General features: G+C 56.7%; 3 protein-coding genes across 19 annotated transcripts in view; 2 read left to right on the top strand and 1 right to left on the bottom strand.

Annotated features, from left to right (window-relative positions):
- PTDSS2 (phosphatidylserine synthase 2) overlaps positions 1-3,530 on the top strand; it is a 28,128-nt gene extending 24,598 nt beyond the window's left edge. For 2 of the 3 annotated variants that reach the window (XM_033861583.2, XM_033861582.2), the window contains 8 exons: positions 121-255; positions 496-546; positions 1,299-1,412; positions 1,541-1,659; positions 2,029-2,143; positions 2,216-2,361; positions 2,454-2,639; positions 2,760-3,530. In XM_033861583.2, the coding sequence (XP_033717474.1) occupies positions 121-255; positions 496-546; positions 1,299-1,412; positions 1,541-1,659; positions 2,029-2,143; positions 2,216-2,361; positions 2,454-2,639; positions 2,760-2,919 (1,026 nt within the window). In that variant the 3' untranslated portion in view covers positions 2,920-3,530. Of the gene's footprint in view, positions 1-120; positions 256-495; positions 547-1,298; positions 1,413-1,540; positions 1,660-2,028; positions 2,362-2,453; positions 2,640-2,759 lie in introns of all 3 variants that reach the window. The other variant, XM_033861581.2, reaches the window with a different exon arrangement.
- A 1,490-nt stretch (positions 3,531-5,020) lies between these two features.
- RNH1 (ribonuclease/angiogenin inhibitor 1) lies at positions 5,021-13,106 on the bottom strand. 6 transcript variants are annotated; one of them, XM_033861575.2, is made up of 11 exons: positions 12,910-13,106; positions 10,621-10,706; positions 10,357-10,462; positions 7,620-7,790; positions 7,212-7,382; positions 6,595-6,765; positions 6,344-6,514; positions 6,081-6,251; positions 5,650-5,820; positions 5,318-5,488; positions 5,021-5,228 (listed from the first exon to the last, which is right to left on the bottom strand). In XM_033861575.2, exons 1-11 carry the CDS (start codon positions 13,104-13,106, stop codon positions 5,141-5,143), a joined length of 1,674 nt encoding a protein of 557 aa, XP_033717466.1. In that variant the 3' UTR covers positions 5,021-5,140. The 6 variants fall into 6 exon arrangements, with proteins under 6 accessions (XP_033717466.1, XP_033717468.1, XP_033717467.1 ...); XM_033861577.2 differs by lacking the exon at positions 12,910-13,106 and adding an exon at positions 12,590-12,727 and having other exon boundaries at positions 10,593-10,706; XM_033861576.2 differs by lacking the exon at positions 12,910-13,106 and adding an exon at positions 11,338-11,534.
- The window catches only part of LOC109552690 (USP6 N-terminal-like protein), a 31,604-nt gene continuing 17,834 nt past the window's right edge, over positions 11,648-25,417 (top strand). For 2 of the 10 annotated variants that reach the window (XR_012333676.1, XR_012333675.1), the window contains exon 1: positions 16,377-16,662. The gene's annotated coding sequence lies outside the window, so the exon portion shown is untranslated. Of the gene's footprint in view, positions 11,787-12,569; positions 12,710-13,061; positions 13,199-13,438; positions 13,918-16,376; positions 16,663-25,417 lie in introns of those variants that run through there. The other 8 variants (XR_012333672.1, XR_012333673.1, XR_012333671.1 and 5 more) reach the window with 8 other exon arrangements.

The following is a 25,417-nucleotide window of genomic DNA, read 5'->3' as shown; positions in this document are numbered from 1 at the left end:
CATCCCCGCTCTGCCCGGCTGAAGTGGGGGCGATGCCGAGACAGTGCTTCCCCTCGCGGTTGGTGGGTGCTGTCTGCGCACCCCAAACCCTGCCCCACTGACATGCCGCCGCCCTTGCAGACCGTCCAGGACGGCCGCCAGTTTCTGAAGTACGTAGACCCCAGGTTGGGGGTCCCGCTGCCGGAGAGGGACTACGGGGGAAACTGCCTCATCTATGATGCCGACAACAAGACCGACCCCTTCCACAATGTCTGGGTAGGTGCCCGGAGGGGGACGGCCGGCCTCATGACACGGGGGCCCCACCACCTCCCACGCGGGAAGCTCGGCGCTGCCCCAGGCATGGATGCTTCTGGGACCCGAGTCACTCTGGACTGGATGGGATGAGGGTACCAGGGGCCATGCCGCCCACACGCGGGGATGCCTCTGGCTGCGGCGGGGCCCCTTCCCAGCTCACGATGGTGGACCGAGCGTGAGGCCTGCCTCTGTGCCCCACAGGACAAGCTGGACGGCTTTGTGCCCGCACACTTCATCGGCTGGTACCTGAAGGTAGGCACCTCCTCGTTGGGCGGGGTACCTGGTTTCGGAGCCGCCCTGAACTCTGGGCCATTTTCCAGCCGTGCGGTGGGTTGCGGCCGCGGTGCAGGACAGGCGGGCTGCTGAGCTGGGGGGGTGCCTGACCCAACCTTGCGTGTCCTGGGCGTTGCGGTGGCCGCTGGAGAGCAAAGGGGAGAGACCCACGGGGGGCCCCCGGCCCCCATCCCACCCAGCCCTGGGCATCCTCAGGCCTGGACACACAAGTCGTCGACATACCTGCAAGTTGCCTCAAAGTCTTTTTTTTTTTTAAATAAATTTATTTATTTTTGGCTGCGTTGGGTCTTCGTTGCTGCACGCGGGCTTTCTCTAGTTGTGGCGAGCGGAGGCTACTCTTCGTTGCGGTGTGCAGGCTTCTCATTGCGGTGGCTTCTCTTGTTGCGGAGCACGGGCTCTAGGCACGCGGGCTTCAGTAGTTGTGGCTCGCGGGCTCTAGAGCACAGGCTCAGTAGCTGTGGCGCACGGGCTTAGTTGCTCCGCAGCATGTGGGATCTTCCCGGACCAGGGCTCGAACCCGTGTCCCCTGCATTGGCAGGCGGATTCTTAACCACTGCACCACCAGGGGAGCCCTCAAAGTCTTAACTTGGGGCGGCTGGAGCCACAGCTGCCCTGCCGCCGTGCCCCGCCTGAGGGCAGTGGGGCGGGGGTAGGGGCGGGCTGTCCTTGGGGGATCCCGCCCTGGGGGCTGACGTCCTGGCGGCCCGCAGACCCTGATGATCCGTGACTGGTGGATGTGCACGATCGTGAGCGTGATGTTTGAGTTCCTGGAGTACAGCCTGGAGCATCAGCTGCCCAACTTCAGCGAGTGCTGGTGGGACCACGTAAGTGCCGCCCTCTGCGTCCCGGCCACAGCGGGGGGCGGCGGGCGGCACGGGCTCCCCTCAGCCAGGGCCGTGCGACCTGGGGGCCTGTGGCACCCACCTCCCTCCCACCTGGCTCCCGCCCCCAGTGGATCATGGACGTGCTCGTCTGCAACGGGCTGGGCATCTACTGCGGCATGAAGACGCTCGAGTGGCTGTCCCTAAAGACGTACAAGTGGCAGGGCCTCTGGAACATTCCGACCTACAAGTACGTCTAGAGAGCAGCCCTGCTCCGCACAGGCCTTGACCCCAGTGTGGGGCCTGCAGGCCCCCCCCCCCCGCGAGGTCCTTTCGTGAGGTGCTACAGGCGAGGATCTTGCCTCTGTAAACTCCACCGAGGATGTGACCCTGGGTGCTGCCCTCGTGGCGGCCGGGACGTCAGCCCGTCCCCATCCAGCCGGCTCCTCTTACTCCCTGCTGGCCCTTCTCGGGATCGTCCCTTCCCAGCCGCCTCCCTCTGTGAAGAAGTAGAGAAACAGTCCAGGAAAAGACCTGGGGGGCCGGGGGGTGGGTGGCGCGGGCCGGGGTCGAGTGTGCCCGGTGGGCGTTGCCCTGGGCTGACGGGCCGCGGTTCCAGGGGCAAAATGAAGAGGATCGTCTTCCAGTTCACGCCCTACAGCTGGGTCCGCTTCGAGTGGAAGCCAGCCTCCAGCCTGCGCCGCTGGCTGGCCGTGTGCGGCATCATCCTGGTGGTAAGGCCTGTGGCCTCCTGCATGCCCCTGCCCTCCCCGCCCCGGGCGCCCTCCACCCTCCTCTGCCCCCAGTTTCTCTTGGCAGAGCTGAACACCTTCTACCTGAAGTTTGTGCTGTGGATGCCCCCCGAGCACTACCTGGTCCTCCTGCGGCTAGTCTTCTTTGTCAACGTGGGCGGCGTGGCCATGCGGGAGATCTACGACTTCATGGACGACCCGTGAGGGCCAGGGTGGGGCCTGGGCCGTGGAGGGGGGGGCGCGGGGGCGGGGCGCTCTCGAGCCTCACCCCTGCACCCGCCTCCCTCTGCAGGAAGCTCCACAAGAAGCTGGGCCAGCAGGCCTGGCTGGTGGCGGCCATCACCGTCACGGAGCTGCTCATCGTGGTGAAGTACGACCCGCACACGCTCACGCTGTCCCTGCCCTTCTACATCGCCCAGTGCTGGACGCTCGGCTCCGTGCTCGCCCTCACCTGGACCGTCTGGCGCTTCTTCCTGCGGTGAGCGCCGTGGCCCCGGTGGTCCTGCCTCCCCACCCCAGGCTCTGAGCTCCCCTGCGGGGCAGTGTCCAGGGACCTCCGTGGGCCAGCCAGTGGTGACGCAGCCCCCGCTGTCCCCAGGGACATCACCCTGAGGTACAAGGAGACACGGCGGCAGAAGCAGCAGGGCAGGGACGACCAGGGCAGGGCGGACGGCAGCGTGGACGGGCGCCCACCAGGGCCCGACGACCCCTCGGGGCCCGAGGAGGCCGAGAGGGAGGGGGTGCCAGCACCGCACTGACGCTGTGGCTGGGCCTGCAGAGCCCAGGCCCGGCGCCCTCCGCCCTCTGCGGTTCCCGCCAGGAGCCTTCCAGCAGGCCTCAGCCCTCAAGGTTCTATCTCCCTTTTCTCCCGCGTGCACGGTGGGGTGGGGCGCGCGCGTGTGTGTGGTGTGTGCACACGTGTGGGTGCGTGTGTGTGTGCACGTGTGCTCCTGAGGCCCTGGGGCTCGCCCTGGGCCGGCTGGTCCCCCTTCTGTGCAGTCAGCCCGCCGCCTTGGCCACCCCGAGCCTTGGTGCCCAGACGGCCCAGCCCAGGCAGCAGCGTCTCGGTGCCCCTCTCCGCTCCCTGGGCCCCGCCGGTCCCCCACGACCTTCTGGCGGCACGTGTGAAGGACAGTCGTCCAGGGACGCCCTGGCGTGGCTGGGAAAGGGCAGATCCGCTTCCTCGGGAGCTTCCATCTGACCCTCCAACCTGGAGGTGCGTGCACAGGGCTGCCCGCACATCGACTCAGAGACTCCAAGGCCTGGTGCCCGCCGTCAGGAGGGTGGGTCGTGAGGGAGGGTCTCTGTGGCCCAGGGTTGAGGTCACCCCCACGAGCAAACAGAACAAATAAAAGCCACGGTGACGGCCTGCAGCTCCGCAGCTCCTCGCTGCCCCTCGCCCCTGCCCCACCCTGTGCCGCCCAGAGGGCAGCTGGGAGCCACTTGGGCTGGACACCTATCCTGGCAGACGACCAGAGGGCACGAGGGTCGCCGGCCCCCCGGCGCCTCCTGCTGCATCCGCCCCTCGGGCCGGTCCCAGGGAGCTAGTTCTGGGCAGGGTGTGGGTGACGGCACACTGTCTTCAGGCTTCACATGCACCGGCGAAGGGAAGCGCCCTGATTTCCGAGCAAGGGTGACACTCCCGACCTTCCCAAGGGCAGGGCCTCTCAGAGCGCCAGGGCCTTGGTGGTGGACTTGTTTCCTTAGTTTATTTTCCCGCAACTATTTCTAGGGAGAATTTCAAACCTAGGGCGGCGGTTGTGAGGACGGACAGCGGCGTGCCTGTGCCCCCACCCCACCCTCTGCTCTTGCGTTGTGCTGTTGAGCTGAGTTTCTCAGCCTCTGGCTTCCGTGGGCTTCCTCACGTCAGGGGTGTGACCCGGGGCCTCAGTGTGCCCCACCCCACCTGCTGCTGTCCGAGTGTCACCTTTGATCTGGGTTTAGGGCCGACGCCTGTCCCAACACTGCGGAGACACCAAGCGTCCTGTCTGCCCACCTCCACCCGGGGTTCTCGGCGTCACAGGGTTCAGTCGCTCTGGTCCCAGATTACCTCATTCCTGTGGCCTGTGCTCTCCCTGCAGGGCTGGAGGCCCGTGTTGCTCACTGGTCCCAGGCGTGGCCCCCAGGAGCGGTTTCTGGCCCACGGTGGGTGCAGGTTCCCCTGGAGCGTCTCCCGGGTCCACCCAGTCCTCCACAAATCCTGCTCTCTTCTGGGGGCCCTGGGTACCTTCAGGGCTTCGTCGTGATGGCAGGAAGTTACTGCCCAGGCGCCGACCCTCTGAAAGCTGCCCAGTGTCACACCTTGATCGTGCTGCTCAGGACAGGTCACCCCTACGCTGTCCGCCCACGGCCAGACGAGGCCAGTGAGACGGAGCAGACCCTGCCCTTACGTCCACAGGGCTCCAGCCTCCACCAGGAGAGCACTCGGGAGCCAGCTGTCGGCAGGCTCGGCCAGGCCCTGGGAGCAGCTCCCAGCCGGGCTTTCCGGCCCACACACAGGAGGTCCGAGCACGCTGCCAGCCAATGACCAACGCTGCTGGCCAAGGTGAGCCAGGCCCCGAGGCCAGGGGCCACGTTCTGGTGCCCCTTAGTGCAGGCGGGGTGCCGTCCTCACAGACCCGAGGCGGGGAAGGCCTGTAGGACGGGGTGGCCTACGAGGCCGCAAGGAGCAGGACCCCGCCAGCACCTGGGGAGCTCAGACCGGACCCCCACGGAGGACCCCGCTGGGCGCAGCCGCCACCAGGCCCGGACCCCCGACTTGACTTGCCTAAGGCTGCTACGTCTGTGGTGCTCACGAAAACATCACCCCCTTGACACCAGAGCCTCGTGGGGACCACGAGAACAGACAAAGACCCCTCCTGCCAGAAAAGCGTTTTAATAAAGTGCCTAAAATGCTCTCCCAAAAATAAGCTGATTTAAGCTCTTCTCTCGGTTAAAGCCAGGACTCCTCGTGGGAGGAGGGCCGTCTGGGGAGGGGCGTCAGAAGATGATCCGCAGGCCGGGCTTGCTCCCCTCCAGGGCCCGCAGGCGCTCCTCCACCACCTCCGTCCAGTAGATGTCGTACAGGCTGCAGGGAGGGAGGGGGTGAGGTAGCAGCAACACCCCCCACCCCGCCCCGTGTGCCTCGCCTGTCCCCCGCACCCCAGGGCCACTCACACCAGCTGCTCCAGGGCGCAGCCGGGCTGCTCCAGGCTGCCCAGCAGCTGCAGGACGCCGGGGTCACCCAGGCCGTTGTTGCTCAGGTCCAGCTCGCGCAGGCTGCGATTGGTCAGCAGGAGCGAGGCCAGGCCTCCACAGGCGCCGTCTGTCACGTCACAGTCCCCCAGCCTGGGCGGAGGGCAGGGCCGAGGTCAGGTGGAGGGTGCGCCCCCAGGTGGCTGTGCAACCAGGGCCCAGGCCCTGATCATGGAGCGCGAGGGGGCGGGTTTGAGTCTTAGCTGTCCCCACCCTCAGCCCGGGCGGACGGGGCGCCCCCCGAGCAGGCTCACCAGAGCACCCTCAGTGTGGCGCCGGGCTGGCACAGGGCCTGGCACAGGGCTTGGACGCCCGAGTCGCCCAGCTGGTTGTTGCTCAGCTGCAGCTCCAGGAGACGCTTGTTCTGGGTCAGCATCGAGCCGAAGTGGTGGCAGCAGGCGGCCGTGAGGCTGCAGGACTTCACCCTGCGGGCGGCAGACGGGGACTGGGGCCACCGTGGCCCACGCCACTGGGGTGCCCCGGGAGGGCCCTGGGGATCTGAGCGCCAGCGCCCCGCCCCCGCCACCGAGTCTCTGCCTGTCTTCAGTGGCTCCACCTCGGCGCACACCCCCCCCGCCCCCCGAGGGCACCTGCACCTCGCCAGCCCCCGGCGCTGGCCCCCCCGGGCCACCCAGGATCCTCTGCATGGGCCCTCCCATCCCCTGGTGCCACGCGGCCCCCTCACCACAGGGACTCCAGCTGGCAGCCCGGCTGCAGCAGGCTGTCGCACAGCAGCCGGGCGCTCTCGTCACCCAGACTGTTGCCCGCCAGACTCAGCTCCTTCAGGGTCTCCTTGGCCTGGAGGATGCGGCAGAGGTCTCTGCAGCCACTGGTGGTGATGTCACACTCCCAGAGCCTACAGAGGCGAGTCCCCCGTCAGCACAGAGAGGCTCCCAACGCGTCCTGCCACCCCCAAGGTTTTGTCTGCCCAGCCGGAGGCCAGCTCACCAGAGGGTCTTGAGCTGGGAGCCGGGGCTCAGCAGCCCAGGGCACAGCTCCGCGATGCCTGCATCGCCCAGCGGGTTGCTGCCCAGGTCCAGCTCGTTCAGCGAGGCCTGGGAGGCCACGATCCCACACAGGTCCTTACAGTTGGCCGGCGTGAGGCCGCAGTTCTCCAGCCTGGGGGCACGAGAGGCGCTAGGAGCTGGGGCGCCCCCCGCAGCCCCCGCCCTGCCCCCCAGCCCCAGCCCGGAGCTTACTTGAGTGCCTCCAACTGGCAGGCGGAGTCCGCCAGGCCCCGGCACAGCTCCCGGATGCCAGCCTCGCCCAGGTCATTATTGCTCACCATGAGCTCCTTCAGGTCCCGTGTGGCCCTGAGCACCGCGGCCAGGGGCTCACAGGCCGCGGCCGTCAGGTTGCAGTACTCCAGCCTGGGGGCGGGCGGGCAGTCAGCCCCTCGGCCGCAGGAATGCGGCTTGGCCCAGGGGGCACCGGTCTGGGTCTGCTTTCCCACCCCAGCCGTGAGGCCTGCGGAGACCGGACGGCTGCCTCGCAGTGACAGCACGGCAGCGGCCGAGGGGCCATCTCCCTGGGCGGCGGGCGCCCAGAGACCCAGGAGAAAGACACCCAGCCCGAGCTGGGGCTTTCCGGCTTGGCTTCCTCCCTCTGTGGCTGACCCCGTCTGTGTGCTCACTCGGGGTCACAGGCCAGCTGCCAGCTGCTTTCAGAGGCCACAACCCCAGCCTCAGGGAAGAGCCCCTCCTCGAAGCTCCCTGGCCGATGAGCTGGGGAGGGGGCTTGCCCAGGGCAGGCAGCCGAAACCCAGGGGACGGGTGGGTGCGGGCACCTCAGGGCCCCGGGTGGGGTGCACACTCACTGCAGCTTCTCCAGGTGGCACTGCGGGTCCAGGAGCCCCTCGCAGAGCAGCTGCAGGCCAGCGTCACCCAGCGGGTTGTCGCTGAGGTTCAGCTCCCGCAGGGTGGACAGGGAGCGCAGCACGCCGGGCAGGACCCTGCAGCCGGCCTCCGTCAGGCAGCAGTTCTGGAGGCTGGACACACGTGGCCGTCAGCGGGCCCCACGAGCCGGCTGCGGCTCCCACGCAAGACGAGCCACCCTCCATCTGCCGGAGCCCAAGCAAGGCGGACACAGAACTGCCGCCACCACACACATCCCCACGGGGGAGGCCAGGCAGCCGGCCTTGCAGGAGGAGATGCGGGGTGGGGGCCGCGAGAGGGCTCAGGTGTGCCTCAGGGCCCAGAGCCCAGGAGTGACCGGCATGGCTCACTTGAGCTTCTGGATCTTGCAGGTGGGGCTCTGCAGGCCCTGGAGCACCAGGTGCACGCCGCTGTCGCCCAGCTCATTGGTGCGGAGGCTGAGCTCCGTCAGGGAGGGGTTGGCCCGGAGCGCGGAACCGATGTCCTTGCACCGCACCTCCGTGAGGCCACAGTCGTCCAGCCTGCAGACAGACACTCAGTCACTTCACACAGCAGGTTGTGACCCATTCTTGGGCCAAGAACTCGACGAGGTGGGTCACAACCAACACATCTTAAAATGAAAGAGAAAAAGCGCGTGGATCGTCTCGTAAAAACTGTTAAGATACTGGCACCTATATGGACGCGTATCTCCGCATCTTCCCCGGGACACGGTCAGGGGGCACAAGTGCCCCTCCACCCCCAGGAGAGAAACCAAACCTGGAGGCGGCAGCTCGAGGGCAGAGCCCGGCTGAAGAGGCTCGGAGAGGCCAGCGTGGAACGTGCCAAACCCTGACCCAGGATCACGTCCACCGATTAAGTGAACCACTGAGTCAATACAGGTGGAAGGAAAGCCAGCTCTTCCTCAGAGAATGACAAGTGATAAATGTGGAAGGAATGAAAAAATTAAACACCCCAGTGAGGCAGAGTCCCAGGAACACTTCAGGCCAAAAACCCACCAACAGCTGCGACGATCAACAGGCAAAAAGTCCGAGCAGAAACAGGACGTGAGCAGAGTCTGAAGGGGTGTCACGCCGAGAAGTGGCAGGCGCCCGCATCAGGTGGTCACGGCGACCATTAGGGGTGACCACATGGCACCGCTGTGACAAGACCTCCCACGATACGATACGCCAGGCAGGACACAACGTCATTTCTGTGTTGTCTGTGGCCAAAACGTGTGACTCGACCCTGAGAAGACGCCAGAGGCCCTTTCACCTGAGCCCGAGTGAGCGGACCCCAGAGGCAGGCGGCCAAGGACGAGGCGGGACGGAGGGACCATCACAGACAGGAGGGGCCGTGGAGACGTGGCGATGATGCCGTGGCGGGTCCCGCACGAGCCGGGAACAGGAGAGGACACGCACGGAAAAGCCGGTGACGTGAGTCAAGGCGGCCGTGTTGGGCTCTTCGCTTTGACCAGCGCCCCAGGCGACGGGGCACGGGGGACCCTGCACTGTCTTTGTGACTCTTCCATAAACCTTCCATAAACCTATTCCATAAAACTATTTCAAGTAAGTTCAAAAGAAGAAAGATAAGCAGGGACTTGAGGACACAGGGAGGGGAAGGGTAAGCTGGGACGAAGTGAGAGTGTGGCATGGACCTATATACACTACCAAACATAAAACCGATAGCTAGTGGGAAGCAGCCGCATAGCACAGGGAGATCAGCTCGGTGCTTTGTGACCAGCACAGGGGTGGGATAGGGAGGGTGGGAGGGAGGGAGACGCAAGAGGGAAGAGAGATGGGAACATATATATATGTACAACTGATTCACTTTGTTATAAAGCAGAAACTGTAAAGCAATTATACTCCAATGAAGGTGTTAAAAAGAGTAAAATGACACATGTAAGAAGCTATTTATTATAGCATTGTTTATAATAACAAAAGGTTAGAAGCAATTAATTGCTTTGGAGCCCTAATAAGAAAAAAAAGTGTCTCTAAATGCCTGGGTAAGATTTCCAAAATAGATTAAGGGAAAAAGGAAGGTTATACAACAAAGTGAAGCCTACGCTGCTATTGCTATTTGTCTAAAACCGAGGGGAAAAGAATTGGAAATCTGCTAACCTCGCCCTTGCCGCTCCGCCGCACACGCCGTACTTCGGAGAGCTCACCATTCCTCAGTGTACCCTTCGGGCACTGCACCTTCTTAAACGCTGTTCCCACTGCTCTTCCTCCCAGCCCTCGCCTTCCTGCTGGCCCTTCCCAAGATACTCACGCGTATACACATGCTTCCTTGTATTAGAAACACAAATGGCATACTGTGCATGCTGTTCTGCACTTTTTTTACTTAATACACATTTGCACATCAAGGGCTGTCTAATGCTATTTTATAACCGTATACTTCTCCACTGAACAGATATATCATAACTGATTTAATCAGTCCCCTATTAATGGGTATTTCCATTGTTTCCTATCTTTTGCTATTAAAAATAATGCTGTAATGAACATTCTTGTGCATATGTTATTTCACATTATATCTACGGAATTATACCTGGGGGCTAAATTCTTAGAAACAAGGGTAGTTGATGCAGAGGGCAACAGAGTGGACTGGGCACAGGAGTAAGACTTTTCACTATATTCCCTTTTGTGTCTTTTTGATTTTGTACCATATGTCTTACCTATTCAAAAATAAAATATTTTTAAATCCAAAAAAAAAAAAGATAGGCAGGCACTCATCTCTTGCTCGTGAGCCCTGAGGAACCTGCGGGTTTGAGGGCCTCAACAGCAGAAGTCAGCCTGGACTTGGATTCCCAGCCCGCAGCCCGGCAGGGGCAGAGGACAGGCAGTGCCCACAAGAGCCGGCTGTGGCGACTGCATTTCCAGGGGAAGGGGACGAGCGGAGGAGACCCTGGGCCAGGTTGCTCTGCCCACCAGGCCTGGGCCAGAATGGGTTTACATTCAAACGGTTGGAACAAAATACAAAAGGAGTCACATTTTATGCCACGTGAAAATCATACAAAATTTACATCACGCTTCTGTAAGTGAAGTGACCTGGGAGCACCCCTCACCCCCTGCGGGGTGATGACCCCGGGGACGCAGGCACGGCTGGTCCTACCTGACCACCTCGTACTGCTGGATCAGAGGCAGGAGCTCTGTCCACCGGGCGTCACTCAGCTGCTCACACTGGATGTCGAGCTTCATGGTGGGAGGCGAGGTGTTGCCTAGACACAGGCAGGGGAGAAGGAGAGGATTTCAGCCAAACTCTCAAGGTCTGACAGGCCAGAGATCCAGTGGACGGAAGACGTCCAAACAGGACCCCAGGGGACATTCCAGGAGAAGCCACAGCCTCACCGCCTGCTTTGTTTCCCTTCTTCAGCACCTTTATCCACGTCAGCCTCCAGAAGCAGAAATGGGAGAGGGCTCCCGGGCAAAGACTGCCACGGACCGCAGAGCTGGGGGACGTGGCTGCGGGGACAGAGGCCGCTCTCACCCCCCAGCCTCCTGGGCACCTCCCACCCGAGGAAGGGGAGACCGGCGCTCACCGCCCGAAGCCCTGCCTCTGCCTTGCCAGCAAGGACAGGTGGCGGGGGGCGGGGAGAGGTGGCGCCTGTGGGCCCGGACAGTGTGCAGACCCCAGCCAGGAGGGCGCAGGGGCCCCAATCTGTGACTTCTCCCCTCCGAGAACAGGAAGGCAGCGCACAGCCCCACCTGGCCGGCATCCACAAAGCCAGACGCACCCAGGATGCCAGCACCTGAGGCCTCACTGCCCTGAAGCAGCCCTGTCAGGTGGTCAGCCGGCAGTTCCTGAGGGGTACCAGCCACAAGCGCCCTGGCCAGGACAGAGAAGGCGGGGCGGGGACCCCAGGTCCAGCGACCTGCGCGCCGGATGGTGCCTTCATGGGTGGCCGCCCGGGGCGCCTGTTTCCATGAGCCCCTTCTGGGCCTGGGACTCTGGACAGGGCACGTCCTCTGCCCAACCCCGGCTCAGCCCAGGGACCAGCCCACAAAGAAGCCAGTCCACCAAGCAGGCTGAGAAAAGAGGGAGGCCTCTGGCCAGCAGGTCTGGGATGGGAGGTCACAGGCCCTGAAGCCTCACCAGGGCCACACACAGCGCCTGAACAAATGAGTAACCAGAGCCCCGGGCGGGTGCCGACTGTGGCCCTGAAGGGGGGGCCAGCAGGAGAGGAACCCAGCGGCAGCCGTGAGCTGGGGGGTGCCCGGGAGTGGGGCAGGGAGCGGGCTTTCAGTCAAGAGCAACAGGAAGTTCAGTAAACACCCACGCCTGGAAGCCATGCCTTTCCAGGTCTCTGGAGACAGGATGACTCAGACCCATGTGAGGTTCCCGGTTCCCCGAAACCCCCAGATTCCTGAGAACAATGCTTCACTCATGTTTGTGTCCGTGCCTGGCACAGCCCCGGCCTTGCTGAAGAGGGCATGCCCCCTGCCGGGCCCCGGCTGGTTCGAGCCCACAGCGGGGAGGAGGGCCAGCCCAGGCAAAGGCTCTAGGTACATTCCTCCTGGGAGGCCCCTGGTGCCAATGATCAGGTAAGATTCGGATTCGCGTGTTCATGTCCCAGCAGAGAGGCCTACTAAGAAACTGAGGCGAGGGCACGGGTAACTGGCCACTTCCCGTACCATCCCAGGGAAGGGCCATCCCAGGGAGAGACCACCCAGCCCACTGGCCAGAGCACGTGAGCAAAACCAGGCCTGCCACCCACCCCCAGCCCAGGGTGTGGCCACCCAAACCCTGACTCAGAACCCTCAGTCATCGCGAGAGAGGGATCAGGGGGCGGGGCCCCTGAGGATCTCCAGCCCCGACACCGCTCCCCCCGGCTGCTCCCTCCCAGAATCCAGTGTGACATTAGGGGACTCGCCTCTCCAGAGTAGGAAACTGATACCCGGCAGCTGCGCCCCCCAAGCCCCCAGACTTTACTAGACCCAGAGTATCCCTTTGGTTGGCCTGCGGGCGTCTTAGCCTCCAGAGGACACGGATCCCTTTGAGAACCCATGTAAAAGTGTTAACATCCCGCAAAGATGCCGCGTGTACAGCCTTCCTCACAAGCCCCCAGTTACGGTGCCTGATCTGGACAGGAACAAGCACATGTCCGGCCCACGGCCTCCCTGGCAATCAGGACCCCCACCAGCTGGGCTGCTCCCCAGGCCCCAAGTTGCGGATCCAGGATCTCAACAACAGCCCCTAATTAATGCTTCCAAGTGCGGGGACAGGGCGCTGCGCAAGACCGCGCCGGAAGCCAGGAGTTGCGTCTTCTCCGCCTCAGCATCCGGCCCGGGCCTTCCCTGGAGCGGTGCCCGCGGCCCGCCCCCCGCTACCGGCGCAGCTTGGTTACCTCTGCGAGGCGCGGGGGGTGGCGGGAGGCAGGGGCGCGCCGGGGTCCGCGCGGAGCAGCCCGCCGCCGCCGCCGCCCTCCACGCCCGCCCGAGGCTCCGCATGTGTCCGGGGGTCGGAGGTCAGCGCGGGGTCGGGCCGGGGCCTCTCCAGGGAGAGGCGGGCCGCTCAGAAGCGCGGAGAGGGCTCCCCGCGCCCCCGGCCCCCGCACTTTCTCGGGTCCGGGGACCGTCCGCCACGCGGTCAGCGGCTGGGGGACCCCCAAAACGCCGCGCCCCCCTCGCCGGCCCGCTCCCGCCCTGTCCCGACCCCGGACCTCACCTCTCGGGCCTCCACCGCAGACCAGAGAGCAGAGCTGCGTCTTCCGCCCGGGCAGGGGGTGGGGTCACGTCCTGGGGCGGGGCCTTGGAGAGTGGGGGCCGGGCGGGCCCAGAGCCCCGCGCCAGGTCGCCCTCGCCCACCGAACCCCGGCTGGAGGACACTAGACCCTGGGAAGGGCCCGCCCGACATCCCTCCATCCCTCCCCGGCTTGGCCCCGGGTCTTTTTCTGAGACGCGCGCCGAGCCAGCGCCCACAGCTAAGCCTTCGCCGCTTTCCGCTGAACTCTGGGGTAAAAGTTGACGTCCCAGTTTGGTTTTCCACTTTGTCGCCCAGAACGGGGGCAGGCCACCTTGCGGGGAGGGGGCGTCAGGCGGAGATGCGGGCGCAGGCGCGGGGAGCCCCGACCACCCCCAAGGAGACAGAGGCCGTCGGGGCTTTCTCTGCGCCCTCCCACCAGCAGGCAGGACGTGGGAGTTTCCCAAAGCACAGAAATCGAATATCTGAGACACTTCTTTTTGCTGCCACACAGGAAAAGATGGAAACTATCTGTCTTGGCTGTGATGAAATGCGTCAGTGTGTAAGCAGATACGGTAGGTTTCCTGGGAGAGAGAACCAGGCATGGCTTTCTTAACAGAAGCCATTTTTTGGCCTAAGCCGTTTTGTGATCTAAGCTGGGCCACAATGCTTTGCCCTTGAACAGGTCTCAGTAATTGATGATCTTAAGGGAACAAAAGAACGCAGAAACAAACGACTGTAATCAGACAAGAGAAGTAACAACAGCAAAAATAATGTTCCAGTTGTAAAGACTCCCGGTTCTGTTTCAATGGTGACGATTAGCCTGAAGCCGCAACCACCAGACCTACCGGAATCTAAGGGGTGAAGATGACCTTTTCTGACCCTCCTGACTTCAATCAAATGAACCCAGGACTCTGCGGGGAGACACTGCTTTGGAGAAGATCCCCAGTGTTCCCCTTACTTGCAGCCAGAAATAAACCCTTCCTTTCCGGATCTGTGGCTTGGCTGTGTCTTTTGGCTCAACACTCACCACAAGGCGAAACGTCTTTCGGGTAACAAGCGTGGCATCTGGCTTATGTAAAACACTACACACCCCTGCATTTCTGTGTATCGATCAAGAGGAATATTCATGCATGAGCTTAGGAGACATGTTCAAAATGTCTTTTTGCAGCATTTTGCAACTGTCCAAACCTGGAAACAATCTAAATGTCTACCAGTAGGAAGATGGTTAAAGGCTTCATAACACACCTGTTTTGCGCCCCTCTTGGCCTAGCCATAACCAGTGTCGTGGCTGGACTTGCCCTTGTGATTGCAAGGCAGCCTTCAACAAAGACCATTAGGAAGCTTTGGGAAAAAAAAAAAGGTTTATTACTCACATGTGTTGGAATGCACATGGCATACCTGGGGCCACAGAGCGAGGTGGGGAGGGGGCGGGGGGTTGGGGGCAGGCGGCTAGGGTTCTGCTTTAACTGGAGTCAAGGTTGGCGGCCTAGGGTTTCGCAGGCTCACTATTGGTAAACTTAAAACATCAGAGCTGGGGCTTCCCTGGTGGTGCAGTGGTTGGGAGTCCGCCTGCCGATGCAGGGGACACGGGTTCATGCCCCGGTCCGGGAAGATCCCACACACCGCAGAACAGCTGGGCCCGTGAGCCATGGCCGCTGAGCCTGCACGTCCGGAGCCTGTGCTCCGCAACAGGAGAGGCCACAACAGTGAGAGTCCCGCGTACAGCAAAAAAAAAAACAAAAAAAACAAAAAAAAATCAGAGCTGGAATTTACAGCAGCAGAAGAGAAAAGCACATGTGGCCCAGATGGTCAGTTATTGAAACCAACCAAGATCTCTAAATTTAACAAAGGAACCTCAGGGAGCTGACCAGTTGCCTGGGGGCTGGTTCGTTGTGGGAATAAAGGAAGGGTTACTCAACTTGGGGAGAATATCCGGCGGGGCCAGTCCTTGCTTGTGTAGTTTGTAAGGGGTCAGGGCCACCAACGTGGGGCCAGGGGTCCTGGAGAGACCAGTGGCTTCGCAGGTTTGGGCCCCCAAGGCACAGACACCCACCCCCGCCCGACACCATGAGCTCCCGCAGAGCAAGTGCAAGTTGACAAGTTGTCCAGTGAAGACAGTGCGCAGCTCTCCCCCACCCTGATGCAGGAGGATGAGCGTGGTGCTGGGTTTCTGGCAGAAACTCCTGCAGGCTGGGGTGGGTGAGGATGCAGCAGGGAGAGGGGAGGGGGCAGAAAGAGGCCTCTGGGTGCACTGGCATGCCAACCAACTTTAACATGATTTTTATCACAGGAGCAGTATGTGCTTTTTGTAGAAAAACCAGAAGAGATAAAAAAAAAAGGCCCAAGAATGCCCATCTTCCAGAGACAAATGATCTGACATCTGTGTATCTGCCCCTGCTCCTCCTGTACACACAATACACAGTTTTAAAAATAAAAATGAAATATAAGCAATAGTAGGCAGAATAATGGCCCCCAAAGATGACCACGTCCTAATCCCCAAACCTGTCAATAGTTACCATAGATGGCAAAGGGGTCTCTGCAGATATGACAAAGTTAAGAATCTTGAGATGGGGGTACTGTCCTTGATTACTTGGATAGGCCCAATGTAATCCTGAGGGTCCTTAAAAGAGAGGCAAAAGGGTCAAAATCAGAGAGGAAGTGACAATGGAAGCAGAGGTTGGAGTGGCTGCACTTTGAAGATGGAGACAATCAGCCTCTAGAAGCTAGAAAAGGCCAAGAACTAGATTCTCCCCTGGAGCCTCTGGAAGGAACCATTCTGTGGATACGTTGATTTTTAACCCCCTAAGGCCCATTTCTGACTTCTGACCTCCAGAATTGTAAAATATCTAGTCTGTAGCAACTCACTACAGTAGCAGTAAGAAACTAATGCATTAGGGAGCTGCTATATTTCTCATCTAAGAATAGATACGTATACACGAATATACACGTACGTGAATAGATATGTATGGAAGCTAACCTTTAGTGGGCACGCTGTGTGTCACCGTTCGAGTGTATTCAATCTACTCAACCAATCTCCACAAGCTGACATTTAGACTGTCTCAGCCAGACCTTGTGACAACCCGAACTCGCGGCCCTCGAGGTGCTGTCCCACTTATGTCCTCTTTCCCACAGGAGCTGCCCACCCAGCTCCCCCGGGTCACTCGGGTGACCTAACGGGACAGAACTGCAGGGCGGACACATGGCCATCCCAAGGCCCAGCACCCTATGGGCGCCACCCGGTCGAGTGCTCTCTGCCAGGGCTGTCTTTCCTTCCTGGGGATCGGTTCTTTTGGGGAATAAGGTCGGGGGTTACTCAATTTGAGAAGGAAAGTCTGGCTGAGCCAGCCCTTGCTGGTGTAGATTGCTCGGCGCCAAAGAGCGGACCACCAGGACGCAGGCCACGCAGGCGCAGAACCAGCGCCCCGCGCCGGAGGTCCTAGAGTGCCCCGGGAGGACGGCCGGCGGCGGCGCGCACACGCAGAGGCGAACTCGGACGCCCTGACGTCATCGGAGCGCGCCGACGTTCCCTGGGCGGTGCCGCGGCCTCGGCCCGCGCGGACCCGCCTCACTGGACCCGCCCCCGACAGGACCCGCCCCCCAGGCCCAAGGAGTGGGGCTGACCCCCCGCCCAGGGGACCCCTCGCCCCACGCTGGCGAGCGCGCGTCTCCCCGGGCTGCGTGGCCTCAGTGGCGCCCGGCGTGCGTCCACGCGCGGCCCGACCAAGACCGGCGCCGGTAAGGACTGACCCCGGACTGGTCGGCCGTCTGTTTGGCCCACCCGATGATGGACCTAGGGAGTGACTGACCTAGACACGACAACGAACTGTCCCTGGCCTGTTGACCGGGAGGGAGACGGCCTACTTCCGACCGGGGGGGCGGTGTCAGGACCAGCGGTGGGGCGGGGCCTCGCTGCGGCGCGGTAGCAGGAGGTGGGCGGGGCCTCTAGGGGCGGGGCCTGTGGGCGGGCGGACAGGGGCGGACCTGCGGACAGGGGCGGGCCTGCGGGTGGGGCGGGGCCTGCGGTGGTCCCCAAGGTGCCCTCACCGCCTCCAGCCCGGCTGAAACTGATGGGCGGACCCGCGCGTGCCGTAGGTGGGCCTCGAAAGTCGGACCCGGTGAGGATGAGGCCTAGCAGGGCCCGGGCCGTGACATTAACGTGGCGTGCAGCGGGTCGGTTCTCTGACTTGGAGCAAAGTCTGAGTGTCGGGATTCTGCGAGCACCGACAACTAGAGCTGGAGAGTCAGACACAGACACAGACAGTTGGTTTCGGAAGAAAGTGGCAACTCTGTTAATTAAGGCAACGTTTGTAATCTATAGGTGATGTTTCATTCATCTAACACTGTCAATGAATGTTAACAATTCGTGCCTCACCTAAATGCATTTCTTCGTAAATATTTAGTAACTCCTGTGTGCCTGGCTGTGTTGTAGCTGCTGAGGATTCAACAGTGAGTAGAGCAGACAGAAATCCCTGATGGAAGGAAACTCGGGAGGGGAAGGACTGCGCCACCAGGGAAGTCCAAGTGTATTTCTTTTAAAGTCCTTGTCTAATAGCTCCATTATCTGCACCAGGCCAGAGAGGGTTACCTGCGGGGACTGGAGCTGGTGAGGGGTGTGGCCAGGTGTCCACAGACTGAATGAAACAAGTGGTGCCCAGCCAAAGGACATAAAATTGAAAGCTGAGTAAAACACCTGAGGAGGGGAAGGAAGGTCTGGAAGTGCCTTTCCCCTCATTTTCTCACCCGTATTTGTCAATTTTGAGACACCCCCCAAAGTTGAGGGTGCAGTTTACCACCATACATGTGCTGGCCACAGTGGGGGGCCCTTTGGGATTCACTGGAAGTTATGTCATTCTTGTTATTTTTGAACTTACCTGATTCACCTGGTTGAGTCCTTTTCTTCCTTCCTTCCTTCCTTCCTTTCTCTCTTTCCTGCATGGCTGCGGGATGTTAGTGCTCCAACCAGGGATCAAACTCGGTCCCTCTTCAATCCTAGCATTTTCAAACTTCTATCTGGGGTCACTTTTTTTTTTTTTTCTCCATGGAGAACACCTTCTAGTATTTCATTTGGTATGAGTTTCCTGGTGAAACCAGGAAACTGGATTCTGCCAGGTTTTGTTTCTCTGAAAATTTTTCTGTGCATTCTTTATTTTTCAGGGACATTTTCACTGGGTATAGATGTATAGGTTGGCATTTATTTCTGTTAGCATTCTGAGGATGTTATTCCATTGTCTTCTGGTTTCCATACTTTCTGTCACTCTTATTGTCACTCCTTTGAAGATGACATGTCTTCCTGGGTACTTTAAAGCTTTCCTCTTTATTCTCAGTCAGCAGGTTTACTATACTGTGCCTGGATGTGTTTTTCCCTGTATTTATCCTTTTTGTTCCTCACTGTGCTTCTAGAATCTGTAGCTTGATATCTTTCATCAGTTTCAGGAAAGTCTCAGCTCTTATTTCTTCAGATATTTTGGATGCCTCACTCTCTGCTCTTCATCTAGAATCAATTAAAAATACGCTTGAGGGCTTCCCTGGTGGCTCAGTGGTTAAGAATCCGCCTGCCAATGCAGGGGACACGGGTTCAAGCCCTGGTCCAGGAAGATCCCACATGCCACAGAGCGACTAAGCCCGTGTGCCACAACTACTGAGCCTGCGAGCCACAACTACTGAGCCCATATGTCACAACTACTGAAGCCCATGCGCCTAGAGCCCATGCTCCACAACAAGAGAAGCCACCACGATGAGAAGCCCACGCACTGCAATGAAGAGTAGCCCTCCGCTTGCCGCAACTACAGAAAGCCCGCGCGCAGCAACGAGGACCCAACCCAATTTATTTATTTAAATAAATAAATAAATAATAAATATGCTTGATCTTTCCACTGTACCCACATGTCTCTTATGCTTTTTATTAGATTTTATATCCTTTGACTCTGTTTCGGTCTACTTAATTTCTTGTGACCTGCCTTCTGGTTCACCGATTCTCTCTTTATCTTTAGATCTGCTATCAAAACTATCCATTGAGTCCTTAAATTTAGTTATTCTATTTATCTCTTTTAGAATTTTCATTTGTTTGTTTTTGTTTCCAGGTCTCCCCCTCCCCACATCTGTTAATCTTGCCTTTTGCTCCTTGAGTACATTAAATGTATTTCTTTTTTTTTTTTAATAATAAATTTATTTATTTATTTTTGGCTGTGTTGGGTCTTTGTTGCTGTGTGCGGGCTTTTCTCTAGTTGCGGCGAGCGAGGGCTACTCTTCATTGAGGTAGCTTCTCATTGCGGAGCACAGGCTCTAGGCACACAAGCTTCAGTAGTTGTGGCATGCAGCATCAGTAGTTGTGGCTCGCAGGCTCAGTAGCTTTGGTGCATGGGCTTAGTTGCTCCGCGGCATGTGGAATCTTCCCGGACCAGGGCTCGAACCCTTGTCCCCTGCATTGTCAGGAGGATTCTTAACCACTGCACTACGAGGGAAGTCCAAGTGTATTTCTTTTAAAGTCCTTATCTAATAGCTCCATTATCTGCACCTCTGTTGGGTCTGTTTCTATTGCCTGTTCTTCTTCATCACATCTTATTTCCTGATAATGCCTGGTTACTTTTGATTGAGTGTTGCACATTTTATATTTAAGAAATCATAAAGAACTTGATGATTGGATGACACACTGATGATATTATCTTCTGTTGGAGCAGACTGCCAGGCTAGGAGCACAGGCAATCGTCAGGTCACCTTCATCCTGACGGGTTGGGATCGCTTGAAGCTGAGCTTTGCTTCTTACAGGGGCGTATCTCTTTCCTGCTCACTCTGGCTCTAGTGTATAGCTCTTCCAGGGTCCAACCCGAACCTGAAGGGTTCACTGGCCACCCTTCTTACCACAGCCCCTGGGCTCTGTAGCAAGTTTTGATCAGCTTTTCAGCCTCACAGCTGCTGTCTCCAAATCAACAGACACTCCTGGTGACTCGTCTCTCAGACTGAGCCCTCTTCTGGGTCTTAGCCCCACAATTCCTCACTGTCTTGGTAGGAGTTCTAAGAGGTGTATGGGTTTTGTCTTGATACTGTTCCCAGCTCTTTACTTCTCAGCAGAGGGTTGACCTGAACCCTCTATTCCACCATCCCAGGAAATGGGGCCACCTCCCTCTTTTCAAGAGTATGAAATGCAACCTGTACTTGGGTTTATACTCCAAGCCCTTGGGAAGCACAGAAATATTCCCGAGAATAGATATGACCACATTATCTTTGCATGTAGGAGTTCCTGATTTAGAGGTAGCAACTCAGCATAGACACCAGGTATGCAGGCTGAGATACCCTGCCCTCTTGGGGAGAAGACTAGAAAAGAGACACAAGGATTTACTGGAGCTGTTAATGACACCAATGTGTGAGAAATATTACATTGACTTACTTTTTTAACTGAAATGAGATATGCTCTGAGATACCACTTGCCCACTTATTCAGTGGCACAGAGACCACTCTGGGCTCCAGGTGCAGCATGGCCGTGATGAAGGTCAGTTAGGGGGCCACGTGGGGGATCAGGGCAGCCCCCCAAATTGGCATTGGGTGGGAAGGAGGAGGGGAGGGAGGCGGAGCCAGGTGTGGGGTGGCTGGGGCTCCCTGGAAGGGGCGCTGTGGGAGGGGCCGGAGGTGGAGGCGCAGGAAGTGTCCAGAATGACCTCACGTGATGGGGGGGCGGGGCAAGGGAGCCCATCTGGGGGAAGAGGAGGAATTGGCTAAATTGACTGGCCGTCTGAGCACAAGGGAATTAGTGGTGCGGCAGCGTTGGCAGAATGGGGGGCAGTGCTCTCTGAGGCTCATGTTCTGCCTTCACACCGGCCAGATCCTGAACTGCGGCTGACATCACAGAATGCCCACTGCACAGAGGCTTACCCAGAGGGGCGTTTAGCATCCTCATCTAGGTCAGAGGTGGACACCATCTATGCTGCCGTCGTAGCTCAGGGCTGGGGCAGCTGTAGGATGGCCATGGAAGCTCCACCACAGGCCCACGGCCCGAGGCAGAAAGGAGGAGTAGCCGAGTGGAGCAAGACTCCCTCTCCTGCATTCCCCCAACACGGACTTCGAGGCGCACACCTGTTCCCCCGGAGCCCCCCCAGCCCCCGCAGTCCCCCCTCCCCTCAGAGCCCCCAGCACCTGGGAGCCCCCTTAGTTCCGGCAAGTTGTGTGGATGGCCTCATGGCCCCTGGAGCAGGGCTTAGGTTCTATCCCGAGAGCGGGAGACCCATCAGGGGTAATTGTGGAGGTGGTCAGGCCAGGGTGTCCAGTGGGAAGAGAAGGGCAGGAGTCACGGTGCTCTGAAGGCATAGTTGACGAGCGTGGTGACAGGCTGGCTGTTGGCATGGGAGGAGGGGTCACTCCGGCGTCAGCCTCAGTAGCTGAGCACACAGTAGGGCAGCTTATGCGGGGGTGGGCTGAGGAAAGACCACCTTGCAGTGGGAGGAGTTATTTCGGTGATGTGGATTTGGGGGTGCCCATGAGACACCCGGGGATTTATTGACAGCTTTGAGATGCCTGAGTGGAGGGAGGCCATGGCAACCTGGTGGGTGTTTAAAGCCGTGGGGAGGAGGCCCAGGGCCGACCCTGGACAGATCCCCACCTTCGTGGTCAACCAGGTAAAGGAAAGCTCCTTAGGGGGTCAGGTCAGCTGCCGAGGGCCGGGGGCTGGGGGAGGTGCCAACTTAGTGCGGAGCCTGGCACCCCTCACTCACCTGAGCCCCTCCAGGCGTCAGGAGGGGCCCTAGCAGTGGGTTTCTTCAACATGTGTTGTAAGATTTGTCAGAACAAAGCATTTTAACTCAATCAGCCTCTTCCCACTCCAGTATCTCCCTATTATGCGCCCCCTGTGGCATGGAGCACAGGCAGCTGCGGGCATCACCTGGCATCTGGCTGTGGAAGAGCTGAGTTAGGAATATGCCATCTTAACTGCATTTGGACAGATGTTTTGCGATATTTCAATATCAGTAAAAAATTCTATCTTCCTGATTTGCACAAATATGAAGGACATTGACTTTTGCCACCTTAAATTTATTTATTTATTTATTTATTTATTTATTTATGTTTTGGCTGTGCCATGTGGCATGTGGGATATTAGTTCCCCGACCCAGGATCGAACCCGCACCCCCTGCACTGGAAGCACGGAGTCTTAACCACTGGACCAGCCAGGGAAGTCCCCCACCTTAAATTTACTTGTTAAAGAACTGGGGGAAATTTTAAATACTGAAATATGAAACAAAAGTGCTGGAGATGAGCATTGAAATCAACAGAAATTATTCAGACATTGAGGCACGAAATACAACAGAAGAATGTTGAGATCACACCGTTCATTAAGAGGAAGAGACCGTGTCAAGTAGAAGTCACGGACAGGCTCTTGAATTGTCAGGTGATTCAATTAACGGAGACAGGAGAATGAAGAGAAGAGTTGTGGTTTCCTCCCAGATCTGATCACGAGGAGGAGTGAGGCCGTGGCACCACGAGGGCCTTGACGGCCTTGATGGCTCAGAGCGCCTTGTCCACAGATCCTTGAAGATCTTCAAAGACTCGTCACTTCACAGGAAAGTGGAAGCTCCTCGTACATGGAAGAAACTTGACAGAGCACTTCCCAAATTTACAATGATTCAAAAATGCATGGGCATAACCAATAACACGTTATAAATACCAATGATATAAAAAAGTGTTAAATCGTGGTTGAGAGTCCACCTGCCGATGCAGGGGACACGGGTTCGTGCCCCGGTCCGGGAAGATCCCACATGCCACGGAGCGGCGGGGCCCGTGAGCCATGGCCGCTGAGCCTGCGCGTCCGGAGCCTGTGCTCCGCAGCGGGAGAGGCCGCAACAGTGAGAGGCCCGCGTACCGCAAAAAAAAAAAAAAAAAAAAAAAAGAATTGAAAACATACACGTAGTATGACATAATTGTATTAAGCTAGAAATTGCTAACAGAAAGATACCATGAAATTCTCCAAACACTTAGAAATTAACCTGTTCACTTCTAAATAGTTCATAGGTCAAAGAGGAAGTCTCAGGGGAAATTAGAATGTATTTTGAACTAAATAAAATGTAAAAATTTATGGGCTGCAGATAAGGCAGTGTTTACAGGGAAATTTATAGCACTAAAAGCCTACATAACAAAAGAAGATTGGTCTCAAATGAATTAACTAAGCATCCACCTTAAGAAACTACAATGACGACCAAAAAATAAAAATAAACCCAAAGCAAGCAGAAGGAAAGAAATAATAAAATAAGCATATATATCAACAAAATTGACAATAGCAGAGAAAAATCAGTAAAACCAAAAGCTGGTTCTTTGAAAATACCAAAATATTGATAAATCTCTAACAATACAGACAAGAATAAAAGAAAGGACATATTTTACCAATATCAGGAAAGAGAGGCTATCACTACAAGCCTCAAAGACATGAAAAGGATAGGAAGGAAACACCACAGACAACTCACACACACACAAATTTGACAACTTAGATGAAATGCACCAATTCTTCCAAAACTACAAACTGAAAAAACTCACTCAAGATAAACTGGATAGCTGGGGTAGTCCTTAGGGTGTGTGTGTTTTTCACGCCACCAAAGACTTGGTTCTCACAGACCAGGTGTCCCACAAGTTTAACTGAATTCTGACTCTGTCAGCCTGGAGATAGCACCAGCTTCCACAGGTTAAGGGCTCAGTCCCACAAGACTGACACCACTTCAGCCGCCAATCCAGGTTCACCTGTGCTTCTGACGAACTGACTACAGATCGGAGGTTCCCACGACCCCCTCCTCTGGTTGGATTCACTTGCTAGAGCGGCTCACAGAATTCAGGAAACCAGTTTACTTACTAGATCGCGGGTTTATTATAAGGGATATTAAAGGATATGAATGAACAGCCAGATGGAGAGATATGTATATAGGGCGAGGTTTGGAAGGGTTGGAAGGGTTCCCAGTACAGGAGTTTCTGTCCCTGCGGAGTTTAGGGCCTGGCCCGTGGAAGCTTTCTGGTTCACCAACCTGGCAGCTCTCTGAACCCCCTCCTTTTGGGTTTTCATGAAGGCTCCAACCCTCTAATTATGGTCGGTTCCCCTGGCAAAAATATCCCCATCCTTAGGGGATTTCCAATAGTCACCTCTTACCATAAACCCAGTAGTGGTGGAAAGAGACTTGTTATGAATAACAAGACACCCATTTCACTTCGTGGCTCTGAGGGATTTCAGGGACTGAGGCCAGAAGACCAAATATTGTAACAAAAGATGCTCCCGTTGCCCTTAGGAAATTCTAAGGGGTTTGGGATGAAGACCAAAATATATATTTATTATAAATCACGATATCACAGTCCTGTGACCATAAAAAAAATGAATTTGTAGTTACACTTACTGAAAAAGAAATCTCCAGGCCCAGATGGTTTCAATGGCAAATTCTACCAAATATTTAAAGAAGAAATAACAATAATACTATGCAGTCTCTTCCAGAAAAACAGAACAGGAGGGAATATGTCTGAACTCACATTTTGAGAGCAGCATTATCCTGAGCCCCACACCTAAGAATGCCAAAAAGAAAAAGAAAATTACAGATAATAGCCCTCATAAGCCAACTGCAAAAATCTTCAACAAAATATAATCAAATCAAATCCTGTAATATATATAAAGAATAATGCATCACAACTAACTGGGATTTATCCTGGGAATGCAAAATTGCTTCTTTAGTTGAAATCTGTCATTACAATTCATCATGTTAATGGTCTAAAGAAAAAGATCACACGCCATGTCAATTGATGTGAAAAAAGCATTTGACAAAATCCAACACCCATTCATGATAAAAACTCTCAGTAAAATGGAACAGAGGGGAACGTCCTCAACCAAATAAGGGTCATCTACAAAAACCTACAGCTTACATCACATGTAATGGCAAAAACTGGACATATTCCCCCTGAAATTAGGAACAAAACAAAGAAATCTACTCTTACCATCCTTATTCAACATCATACTGGAAGTCTTAGCGACCCCAGTGAAAAGGAGATAAAAATACAGAGATTGGAAGGGAAGAAATAAAACTGTCTTTATTCACTGACGATCTGATTATCTGTGTAGAAAATTCCAAGGACTCTGAAAGAAAAACTTGTAGAACTAATTCACAAGTTTGGTAAGGTCTTAGCATGCAGGATCGCAACAGAAAGATCATAATTAGAAACCAGAAAATTTTAAAATAACATTTACAGTAGCGCCAAAAATCAAATACTAGGTATAAATCTCCAGAAAACATGCACTGGATCTGTATGTTGAAAACTACAAAATCCTGAAGGAAGAATTTTTTTTTAGCTTTTTAGAATTATTTTTTTTAATGTTAAAAATTGAAGTATAGTTGATTTACAATATTGTGTTAGTTTCAGGTGTACAGCACAGTGATTCAGTTATACATATGAAGGAAGAATTTTAAGACAAATAAATGGAGAGGCATACCATGTTCATGAATGGAAAGACTCAACATAGTAAAGATATCAGTTCTCCTTAAAC

Source organism: Tursiops truncatus, chromosome 8 (assembly GCF_011762595.2).
Source record: "Tursiops truncatus isolate mTurTru1 chromosome 8, mTurTru1.mat.Y, whole genome shotgun sequence".
NCBI classification, from domain to species: Eukaryota; Metazoa; Chordata; class Mammalia; order Artiodactyla; family Delphinidae; genus Tursiops; species Tursiops truncatus.
Note: the sequence above shows the minus strand (reverse complement) of the source record. Positions and strands in the feature narration are given on the sequence as shown.

Excerpts from the sequence above, each read along its gene's own strand:
- RNH1 (XM_033861575.2), bottom strand. The coding sequence starts at position 13,106 with ATGGAGGGATGTCGGGCGGGCCCTTCCCAGGGTCTAGTGTCCTCCAGC. Across the intron at positions 10,707-12,909 it reads CTGCGGTGGAGGCCCGAGAG|CCACGTCCCCCAGCTCTGCG; the intron begins GTGAGGTCCGGG and ends CTGTCCCCGCAG. Across the intron at positions 6,766-7,211 it reads TGCCACCTGGAGAAGCTGCA|GCTGGAGTACTGCAACCTGA; the intron begins GTGAGTGTGCAC and ends GCCCGCCCCCAG.